Source organism: Mus caroli, chromosome 11 (genome assembly GCF_900094665.2).
Source record: "Mus caroli chromosome 11, CAROLI_EIJ_v1.1, whole genome shotgun sequence".
Lineage (NCBI taxonomy): Eukaryota > Metazoa > Chordata > Mammalia > Rodentia > Muridae > Mus > Mus caroli.
In genome coordinates, this window is record NC_034580.1 from 24,782,089 (window position 1) to 24,793,796 (window position 11,708).

The 11,708-nt window shown below is 37.9% G+C and overlaps 1 protein-coding gene across 2 annotated transcripts in view; it reads left to right on the forward strand.

The window, feature by feature from the left end:
- Nucleotides 1-345: 345 nt before the first annotated feature.
- Pnpt1 (polyribonucleotide nucleotidyltransferase 1) overlaps nt 346-11,708 on the forward strand; it is a 32,012-nt gene continuing 20,649 nt past the window's right edge. The window contains exons 1-14 of one of the 2 annotated variants that reach the window (XM_029483735.1): nt 463-543; nt 892-1,001; nt 2,435-2,495; nt 3,456-3,530; nt 4,190-4,295; nt 5,116-5,165; nt 6,694-6,757; nt 6,851-6,898; nt 7,741-7,854; nt 7,995-8,181; nt 8,800-8,851; nt 9,526-9,583; nt 10,803-10,899; nt 11,252-11,354. In XM_029483735.1, coding sequence (XP_029339595.1) covers nt 3,474-3,530; nt 4,190-4,295; nt 5,116-5,165; nt 6,694-6,757; nt 6,851-6,898; nt 7,741-7,854; nt 7,995-8,181; nt 8,800-8,851; nt 9,526-9,583; nt 10,803-10,899; nt 11,252-11,354 — 936 coding nt within the window. In that variant the 5' untranslated portion in view covers nt 463-543; nt 892-1,001; nt 2,435-2,495; nt 3,456-3,473. Of the gene's footprint in view, nt 544-891; nt 1,002-2,434; nt 2,496-3,455; nt 3,531-4,189; nt 4,296-5,115; nt 5,166-6,693; nt 6,758-6,850; nt 6,899-7,740; nt 7,855-7,994; nt 8,182-8,799; nt 8,852-9,525; nt 9,584-10,802; nt 10,900-11,251; nt 11,355-11,708 lie in introns of both variants that reach the window. The other variant, XM_021176449.2, reaches the window with a different exon arrangement.

An 11,708-nucleotide genomic window follows, 5' to 3' on the forward strand; every position in this document is an offset into this window, starting at 1 on the left:
GTTGTTCAGTATTTATTTACTGTTACATTTATTAAACACATTGTTCTAAGACTTTCTTTCAAACCGTGATAACACTAGCGCGCACACACACACACACACACACACACACACACGGCGCGGGAAGTATTAAAGAGCTTTCTTTAAATCTATATAATTTTTTAAGGTAGTATTTATTTTTTCACCGATAAGGGTAGGGGAATAAAAGCTGACTGAAAAAAAAAAAAACGCATTCTGGTGGTTTGACTCTGGCAATTACAGAAAGCCTGCAAGGATTGCTTTCCCGGCAGTTTCCAGGCTCCACGGAAACGAAACTGCGTCCGACTCCGCCCACAGGAGTGCTGGCCAATGAGGCGCTGCCCAGGCCTTCCACGCTCTGGGTGTCATGGCGGCCTGCAGGCTGTGCTGCTTGTGCCTGTGCCTCCGACCGCTGGGCTGCGGCCCCCTCGGCCGGCCCGGGCGGAATCGGGCACTCAGCTATTTGCAGATGCGAGCGCTGTGGAGCAGCACCGGATCCAGAGCGGTGACTGTAGACCTGGGACACAGGTGAGCAACGGTGTGAGTTCGCGGTTTTCACGCGGCGTCTGTCTTGTCCATGCAGCCCTAGTAGTCAAATCCCCCCAGGGTAGGAATCAAGCAGCCTAAGTCTCTTAGATTCTCTACTCCAAACCTAAGGTCGAGATTTTCTTTTCCGGATTTAAAGTCTGTCTCCCTTTCCCAAGCTGGCCGCTGCCTTTTGCCTCTGCATCTTCCTCCTAGCCCTGCGGTGAACTTCCTGAGTCCTATTGCCTGTGCCCCTGACATCCTTTCTCTTATTTTCTGAGACCTCGAGCTCTGAAGTAGGAAACGTACCACTACCACCTCTAGGTAATGCGTTGTCGTTCCGTGCCCCAGGTCCACTGATGGCCAGTGTGAGCCGGAGATGAATGCCAGTTATAAGATGCACATAGTCCTGTTAAACCTGTAGTGAAAGTACAGTTACCATCCAACAAAAGGTCAAAAAGGTAAATTTCTCAGTTAACAAGACACACGGCGGGGGTGTGTATGTGGATATTTTAAATAATAGGTTTTTTAAAAGCTTTCCCCTAAAGCTCTACTTTTGTGGCAGGCCGCTGCCCCGTGTCCTCCCATGGCATCCGTTTACTCTTCCCATCACTGTGTTCTGCTTGTTCATTCTATCAAATCTTCTTGTATATGTTCATAGAGTAGGCATTCACTCACATGGTTTGGCATATGGAAACTTCAGAACTCTTCCACTTATTCCCAAGTGCCTACTTCCAAACCCCAGAGACTAGCTATGCTATGGGTCCACTATGTATTTGGAGGTATTTTATACAATATAATATTGAAAAGTAAATTGTTATGAGACAAAGTAAACAACAACAACAAAACACCATAAATTTAATAGCTTTCTTGGAACAATCAAAATTACATGTACTTCCTACCCTCCAAAATCTTTCTGACTTTCTGCATTATTAGAACTCATTGAATAACATACTGTATCAGTTCTGTTATGGCAATTTGTCAGGTCGTTCAAATTTCCTTTGATATAATCTGGTTGTTGACAAACATGCTTTTATTCCACCATCAATTGCTAACTAATACCAACTCTCTGATTGCACATTATACTTTGTACACTAGTAATATTTGTGTATTTCTATATATTTCTGTGTATATTAAAGATGCTGCATAGTTCAAAGATTTGAAAGACTTACTAGACTAGAGGCAAAGACCTAAGACACAAACTGAGAGACTACAGCTGGTAGTCCCATTCGGAGAGCAGCTGGAGGCCCATAGGGCCAAGCCAGAGGGTAGAGCTCAGCTGAAGATTGAGGGTCAGAACTGGGTCAAGATGGATGGACATATGAGTCTATTTTGAGTTTTTATTTTTGTATGAAGTATGTGACCATCTCAACACCTTTGTTATTAAGTTTTTAAGCATTCTAAATGTTATTTATCAGAAGATAGTCTTTATTATTTTTAACTTAGCATACAAAACACTGTTATATATCAGAACATGAAAGTCTTTGTAGTCGATATTCAAAAGTTTGGTTTTTTTTTCCATAAAGTAATAGAGAAATTTTAAAATTATTTTAACAGGGAAGAGAACATTTTGTGTGTTAGGTTTATACAGCCAACAAAGCAAGGGACAATAAGAGACTGAGCTGAGTCATAAGATGGGAGTTAATAGTTAGGAATCCCATTTTCTCCCTAACATACTTCCTTCTCCAGATGCATCTTTTGCCTTGGTTCTCATTGTCTTTAAGCTGTACTTAAATCTCTTGTGCTTTTGATGGTCACAACTCCTACTTACTTATGCTTCTTTTTCCTGACAATTGGGAGCATTTAATTCTTTTTTTCCCCTAGATTCTCCAATTATTTTTACTTAGCAAAGACTTGTACTGGTATCTTGTATTAAATTTTTCCTTTTAAACAGAAAATTAGAAATATCCTCTGGGAAACTGGCAAGATTTGCTGATGGCTGTGCTGTGGTACAGGTAGGAAACCAGTTTTTGCTTTAATCATGGTGACTGGGTATCTATGTAGCATCATAAGTAATCATTGTGGTATTGGGAACTAGTTCAGACACTACTAAGGGTATTTCTTTTCTTTTTTTTTAAGATTTATTCATTTATGTATGCAAGTACACTGTCACTTTCTTCAGACACACCAGAAGAGGGCATCAGATCCCATCATTAAAGATGGTTGTAAGCCACCATGTGGTTGCTGGGAATTGAACTCAGGACCTCTGGAAGAGCAGTCAGTGCTCTTAACCTCTGAGCCATCTCCTCAACCCCTACTAAGGGTATTTCTAGTGTCAGAACCTCACTAGGCCATCAAAGTCAGTGTTGTGTGTATTAAATACCCTTAAGTTCTCTTCTAAATTGTGGGCAGTATTGTAGTCTGTTAATAAAATCCATTATGTGTTTCTAGAAAAAGCGTTCTCACTATTCTTTTCATTGTAATCCTTGGAAATTTTTCTTTATAGTCTAAATTTCTTCTTAAAGAGTAAAAAATATGATTCAGTCCGTTGATGTGACTAAGCTGTTAGCCATTTCTTCATGTGAAAACATCAGTGAATATTCTAATATTGACCTTGGTCAGATAGAAAGGGTCACGATTGGACTAGTTGTGGTCATATGAAATAAGAGGTCTTTTGTTGAACCAGGCTTGCTGGTGTAAGAATTTAAACCCAGTGTTCTGGACCTCTATTGGTAGAAGTAAGTAGATCTCTGTGAGATTGAGGTCAACATAGTGAATTCCAGGCTAACCAGGGATACATAATGAGACATTATTGAGAGAGAAAGAAAGGGAGAAAGACAGACAGAGAGATGTCTTCCATTGAGTTTATTTGGAGCAGAGAGTCATTCAATTACTGTTTACACATTAATGTCTGATTTCAAAGAAATTTACTGATTTTTTTTTTATATATATATATACACATATCTTCAATCAAGTCAGGTGATACTGCAGTAATGGTCACAGCAGTCAGCAAAATAAAACCTTCACCTTCCCAATTCATGCCATTGGTGGTAAGTATTTGCTTACTTATATGAGCCTCTAGAATAGTATATATGTAGAATTTTCACTACCCTGTTCAAGTGTCTGAAGTTAAAATTAAAATATATGAGAAATGACGGCCTGCAGTGTTTGAGACTATGTGTCAGTTAAGAGAATGAAGTGACTGCTAAGAGTGAGCTTACTTCAGAACATCCAGCTTGATGAGGTCAGTGGGAGTACAGGAGTCCTTTGGTGTTAAGGAAGCAATTAATTCATTGTTTTTGTGGGGTCTGCAACTATATGCTAAGAATTCATTAGGATGTTTGTGCCTGTCTAATATGATAAGCAGAAGGCAGTTATGTCACACAGAGTTGATGCACAGAAAGCAGGGGAAGGGGCACTATTTGACGTGGTTAAGGTAAGCTACTGTAGCCAGTCATGAGACTCGTCAGTCATCTGACTGTTACGTGAAAGGCTTTTTTAAATTAGTTGGTTGAAGTACTCTTTATACTTTTCTTCCTGTGAGCATTTCAAGAGAATGCTAAAAGCAAATAAAATATTATCTACTTGCAGTCTAAAATATGTTGTTGGCAACCTCAGGAAAATTAATACTTCTATAGCAGTTCTTGGGATATACTTTGTTACTTAAAAAAGGAATTGTGTTAACTTTAATTCTTCTTTGCTACTTCAGGTGGACTACCGACAGAAGGCTGCTGCAGCAGGCAGAATCCCCACAAACTACCTTAGAAGGGAGATTGGCTCTTCTGACAAAGAGGTTCTTACAAGTCGAGTAATAGGTAAGCTCTTCGCAGAGGTACTCCCCTTCTGGCACAGTGCTTCTCCAGTCAGCTCAGCTACCTTTCATTGTATGACGGTTACCAGATGTTATTTACTATCTGCTCCCTCAGATGAATGCTTCATGAGAAGGAAAAACTTGTTTTGTCACTGCCAAATCCCAGTACATTGTATAGCCTGATGAAGAGGCAGTCAGTAAACACTGGCTAAATGAATCTACAGAATGTGTGAATCCCGTGCCCATGCCTGTTCTGTTGTTTATTCTTTGTGTTTCTTCATTTTTATGTTCAACTTAGTAACTCCTAAAAGCATTGTATTTATCAGTTATTGAAGTGTATCTATCATCTTCTAGGTCTTTTTTGTGAAAGAAGAGGTACATGTGGAGGAGCAAGAAGAGGAGAGGGTGGTGGTGGTGGTAGTAGTAGTGGTGGTGTTGGTGGTGGTGAAGAAACCCATAGCTATGTAATACTAAGTTATATCACCAGCCAATATTTCAAATCTTTGACATCTGCAAATACTGTGGGATCATTTGTAGTTTATAGCTTTTCCTATCCAATAATTGCTAGCTTATATATATTTACATGTATCCCTCAATCACAGTAAACCAAAGAAATATGTTCTTTTTGTCTGCTGTTAGTATTCAGTCTCTTCCTTGACTTTTTTTTAGATAATGGTCCATATTAATGAAAGTATTAATTAATGCTTTTCTTAACACCTGTTTGTGTCTGTGACATATTCAACAGCTATCTTATTATTTCAATAGGTTTTTGTTCTAAAGCAGCTCTGTCAGGACCATTTAATATCTTTGTCTTGTTTTGACAGATCGTTCAATTCGCCCTCTCTTTCCAGCCGGTTATTTTTATGATACTCAGGTAAATGCTGCTTTGTTTATTACCAGATATTATATTTTTTAAGTTAATTACGTTTTATAATTCTTTCTAGAGAAAGCTAAATTCTAAAGAATTCTGATCATCTTATGCATTCTATTTTAAGTCATTTTAAAAAGCATTACTTTAAAAAACCATGTGATTGGTATCATTTTGAGCTGACACCTGAATATGAATAACAGTAAGTGACTGTTGGGAACTCTGTAGGAAGTTTGAATGAGAATCTAAAAAGCCCTGCATTAAGAAATAAATGAGTAGCCGGGTGTGGTGGCACACGCCTTTAATCCCAGCACTCAGGAGGCAAAGGCAGGCGGATCTCTGAGTTCGAGGCCAGCCTGGTCTACTGAGTGAGTTCCAGGGCTACACAGAGAAACCCTGTCTAACCAGTACCCCCGGAGCTCGTGTCTCTAGCTGCATATGTATCAGAAGATTGCCTAGTTGGCCATCAGTGGAAAGAGAAGCCCATTGGTCTTGCAAACTTTATATGCCTCAGTACAGAGGAACGCCAGGGCCAAGAAGGGGGAGGGGGTAGGGGAGTGGGGGGTATGGGGGACTTTTAGGATAGCATTTGAAATGTAAATGAAGAAAATACCTAATTAAAAAATAATAGAAAGAAAAAAGGAAGAAAGAAAGAAAGAAAGAAAGAAAGAAAGGAGTATACATAAAAGATAGTGTGATAGTCATGAGTAGCCAGATTAGGTGTCTTGGCTTTGTAGGTCAAGTTTATAATAGCCCACTAAGACAATTAACATAACCAATAGTTTGGATTTGGTAAACAAGATCTAACTATATAGCTCAGGCTGGCTTTGAAGTCTATGCCTATCCTAGGCTAGCCTCAAATAAGTGGCAGTCTGTCTGCCTTTGTCTTGCAAGTGTTGAAATTACAGCAGTGAGCCATTATGACCAGCTTGTCACAACTAATTTTTTATAACATGTTTATTTCTAGGCCATGTAAACTTCTGTGGTGATCATATGCTTTAGTCAGGCATACTCACATAACCATTTTATTTAACTGCACTAACTAAGTATACCTTTGAGAGGATATCAGAGCCTCGAGGAAAGAGTTCTTTAAGAATTTAGCATAGGTATCTTTGTAATGTGAACTGATAATAATACAAATTAATAGCTGACATTTACAGGATTCTTGCAGCATACTATGTTTATAGTTCTCAAGTAAGCCCCTTAAGAAGATGCTAAATTTTTTTCTCTCTAAAGGTGAAGAAACAGAGCCAGGGCTTGGTAGTAAAAGCCCTGGGTTCAACAATACCTGGTAAGCCTATACCCTTCAGAAAAAAAAAAAAAAAAAAAAAAAAAAAGGAGGAAACTCAAGTTTTAAATGCCTAGTGTCAAGGATTTAGTTAAATGATAGCCAACTCTAAAGGATTTAGATACTGGATGTTGAGCATATAGGTATTATATTTTAAGTCATTGCCAATTTAAATTATAATCTTATAATATCCTGGGCTTTTTGATGTTCTTGTCTGAATGTCAAAGTTGTTTCCTTTTTTGCCAGGTTCTCTGTAATCTGCTAGCAGTAGATGGCATCAATGAACCTGATATCCTAGCAGTTAATGGTGGTAAGTGTAACACCAACTAAAATGATCACTGCTGATTTTTTTAAAGCAATGACATATTATAACTTCAGTTTTTTATTTTTCTCCGTTTTAAAGCTTCTGTAGCCCTGTCCTTGTCAGATATCCCTTGGAATGGACCTGTTGGTAAGTTGCAGTTTGAAAGCATGAGCCACTGTTCTTTCGGTGACAATGAACTTGTTATTGGGGCTGACTTATTCTAAGATTTCTTGTAGGTCTTTCAGGCATTTTCATCCTTGCTTCGGGTTCTGTTACCAGTGACCCTGTTACAGTGTTATTGATTTTATACCTCTAGATTTCTTGTTCCATGTCTATCTTTCCGTTCTTCACAGTGAGGAATTACCAGAGTCCATACTCTTTCGAGATAAAACAAACATGTTTGTAACTTATAACTCTTGTAAGCAGATAATTCAGGGCAACCATATAGTCTGCAAAGGATTATCGTTTGTAATTATGAAGTGTGCTCAGTGTTAACAATTGGGTTAAGCACTGAGGGAAAAGGCCGTCTGAGTACTAGCAACAGAAAGATTAAAGAGGCTCTTGCTTTTAGCATGGATAAGGGAAAAAGACTAGTATTTATTTACAAACAATACTATTATAATGACATAGACAAGGAGCTTAGAAGAAGATACAGAAGGGCGGGTTGTCAGGAAGGGTTTCCCAGAGTAGCCAGTGTGTAAGTGTAACATTAGTGGGAGGGCTGCAGGCATTTGCTTCGGGCAGAATAGTCTCTATATAGAGGGGAGCAAGAGCATAAACAGGTGTGCAAGTGGTGGCAGTGAGTGATTCAGAGCATCCCACTGAGCCCACAGAGTAGGGTGGAATAGGGTATTTGCTGGACCTTAACTTAACCAGGGGAGAAGTAGAAACTTCATTCTTTTGTCAGAAAGTGGCTTGACCCCTGTATTAGAATAATAATGTGGATGCTGCAAGTTTTAAACAGCTGCCAACATTTTAATATGTTTTAGGGGCAGTACGAATAGGAATGATTGATGGAGAATGTGTCGTTAACCCAACAAGGAAAGAAATGTCTTCTAGCACTTTAAATTTAGTAGTTGCCGGAGCACCTAAAAGCCAAATTGGTAAATAATTTAAATATATTCATTCTGGATTTTACTTGCAAGTTTGCTTTTGTTATTTGTGTCTTTGTTTTTCATTTAAAAAATACTATATCGGTGAAAGGTTCTAAAACAATAACCATCCTCTTACTTTCTCTAACTAGTTATGTTGGAAGCCTCTGCAGAAAATATTCTACAGCAGGACTTTTGCCATGCTATCAAAGTTGGGGTGAAGTATACACAGCAGATAATTCAGGGCATCCAGCAGTTGGTAAAAGAAATCGGTGTTGCCAAGAGGACACCGCAGAAGATATTTACTCCTTCTGCAGAGATTGTGAAGTACACGAAGATGTAAGAACCCCTGTGCAGATGGACAAAGTCACTGGGTTCCGGTTCCTCTAAGGCAATGCGCTTGGTATTGCTTCACATGCAGTGCTTTCCTGCTTTAAGTTATTATCATAAATATCCATCTGATTCGTAAAGGAAGTTGAAGGCCAGTTATAGCATAAACCAAGTCCAAGATAAAAGTTTAAATCTTAAATGAAGAGACATTTGTTGTTTAAAAATCAGATCCTTTATCTCTCCATGTCCAGAGAAAATAAAATCTAGGAAACAGTGGATTTCTCATAAAGATGGGTTTGAACCAACCCTACACCCAGTACTTAGATGGTGCCTAGTAATGCTTAGAACAAACGGAGGCACTGAGCAAATATGAGTGAATCGAAGTTGGAATTACACGAGCAATGAAGAGTAAGGGGCGCATAGAGCCATGTGACTGATTTGCCAGAAAGGCGGAAAGAAATCTGTTCTGTGTAATATTAAGCACATTAGCACTGATATACAACAACATTTGATCTTTGTGAAGTGCTTATTATTTAATTTGTAGTTCACTGCTATTTAATATATTTCAGTTATAAAAACTTCATGGTTCAAATATTGTTTTGCTAACATTTATTTTATACTTAATAGAATTGCCATGGAGAAACTCTATGCCGTTTTTACAGATTATGAACATGACAAAGTAGGTATATCTTAGATTTTGTTTTAAGATCACTTTTGCTGTAATTCATACAACTTTATGCTATTAGTCCTTTGGGGGGTGGGACATGTCCGGGGGCAGAGGAGGTTGGGGGGAATGAGGTGAAGAACTTGGGGAGGAGGGGCCAGGAAGGGAGGCAACTTTTGGAATGTAAATAAATACAATAATTTATTAAAGATTTAAAAAATAAAGATAAATATCACTGAAAAACAAACAAACAAATCTCTTTGGCCATGCCTGGGGATCTGGCTCAGTGGTAGATCAGTTTTCCAGCATTCATGAAGCCCTGTGGCAAATTAGCAGCACTGCAGTAATTAAATAAATCTCTAACCAAACGCTGAATAAAGCAATTCTCTTTTGAGAGCTCACACCCACATTCCCATGTGTATCTTGCTTTCTCCAGTGCCTTTCTTCTTGTTAGCCCTAATGTCTTATCTCCAACTGGACTTTTCTTTATAAAGTTAAGTCTAAGCCTACTTGTTTGCTATTCTTTTGTTGATACACATTTTAAGCAATGTACAAATACATATTTGAATTATTTAAGTCAGGTTTTAATCTTTCAGGAATTGGGTTTTGTTCTTACAGTGTATTATCATGTAACATAGAAAACAAAAATGTGAATGTCATGTTTATGTCTAATGTCAGTGCTGTTTTAGGTTTCCAGGGATGAAGCTGTTAACAAGATAAGATTAGATACAGAGGAGCATCTAAAGGGTAAATTCTGTTTTCATTTTTAAAGGTGTTAAAGAAAGACAGATTTGTTTTTTAAAAACGCATAGATTTGTTTTCAAATTTCAGTGGTAAGACTTTGAAAAACTCAGTTATTCTCATAGTTCATCAGTTTTATCTTAAATTTGTTACGTTAAATCATGGGTGACTGTCACATTATCTTCTAAAAGTATAGTTAACACTTTGCCTGACTAGGCACCTAGGGAATAATGAATGTAAAAGTGTTCTTTTCTTATTTGCATCAGGATCTTAAGGTGCTAGTCCTGTAGCCTATCATTTGAAAATTTAAAAATACCCTTTAGAATTCTTGAGTCAAAAATAAAAGAACAGCCAGGCATTGCAGCACATACACTTTTAATCCCAACACCCAGGAGGCAGAGACAGGAGGGTCTGTTACTTCCATGTCAGCCTGGTCTAAATTCCAGGATAACCAGGGTTATGTAGAGAGACCCTGTCTCGAAACTCAAGAAAAAAATCCCATTGGTTAAGGATACAGCTCAGTGGTAGAGTGTTTTGCCCACCATGCATGAGGCCTATGTGCAGTTTCTAATACTAAAAACAAAAAACATTTACAAGAAATTCTTGAGTCTTATCATCTGTGAGATTATAATACCAATAATACCTGGCTTATGGAGGAGATTAAATGAGTAAGTCATGTAATCTGTACCTGCTACACAGTTATCATTCAGCATGATGCTATTGTTACTAACATTGTCTGGAATCATAAGGGGTAGATTGTTAGAGTAACTCCACACAGTCACTAAGCAGAGTATCTTACTCTACGATTCTTGTAACAAGGAAAGCTTGACATACAGTTCTTGTTCATTTTTCCACCAACAGTAAAGTGCCCTCTTGTGGGAAGGTTTATCAGATTTTAAAATATAAATTCTTTTTGCTGCATTTAATGCCATTACCTGTGATTGTCTCTAAAATAGCTTAGGGTTTTTTCTACCCCTTTTACCAAGAATTTATTGAATAAGCTTGGAATCCTGAGTTTGATATATTGTTTAAATAAACAAAAAGAGCAAGCCAAATGGCTATAACTGGCTTAAGAACATATAATGTAAATGCTTTGTCTGAAGACTAAATGTTTGACTGTCTCCATTGGCTTATCTGCACAATACTTGATTTGATGCTGTGAACATTGGAGAACTTATCTTCCAAAAAGATAAAGCCTTTGTTTTGATTTGCCTCTTTTCTGTAGAAAAATTTCCAGAGGTTGACCAATTTGAAATAATAGAATCCTTCAACATTGTTGCAAAGGAGGTTTTCCGAAGTATTATTTTGAATGAATACAAAAGGTAAATATATCGTCCTGTGGTCAAAGTGAAGCAGCTGCAAGATCCCTTGAAAGTAGCAGTTTGCTTCAAGGAAGGGACTGGTTTCAATTGAAGAATAAGGAATAATAATTTTATAAATGAGCACCTATTGGCAAGTATATGGATTTGTGTGGCGGTAGCGCTCTCAGGTGATGTATAAATTACACACCTCCAGACATGGGTTCTGTGGGACTTAGAGTGGAACCCAAGTATTTATATTACTGTTTAAGAGTCTAACAAGTTACTGTAGGCAGCTGGTGTTTAGAAATTAATGGTAGAGATAAAGAGATCTAATTTTTCTGACTTCACATATGACTTTATTTCTTTATTCCAGGTGTGATGGAAGGGATCTGACTTCACTTAGGAATATAAGTTGTGAGGTAGATATGTTTAAGACACTTCATGGATCAGCATTATTTCAGAGAGGACAAACACAGGTAGTAAATGTTAGAAAACTATTTGTTTAATCATTTCCGCTATGTAGATGCTGTAAGTGTGTGTGTGTGTCCATCCCCATATTTGAAATCAGGGAATCTCTCGTTGTTTACAGCTATATTTGCCATGAAAGCTGGCCTGTAAGTTTATTGTGATTCTGTTGTGTCTGCCCCCTCTCCCCCCATAGATGCACCAGAAGTATAGATGCATACCACTGTGCCCCCTATCTCTCCATAGGTACAACAGAAGTATAGATGCATACCACTGAGCCCAACTTTCTTTCTCTCTCTTTTCTTTTCTTTTCTTTTCTTTTCTTTTCTTTTCTTTTCTTTTCTTTTCTTTTCTTTTCTTTTCTT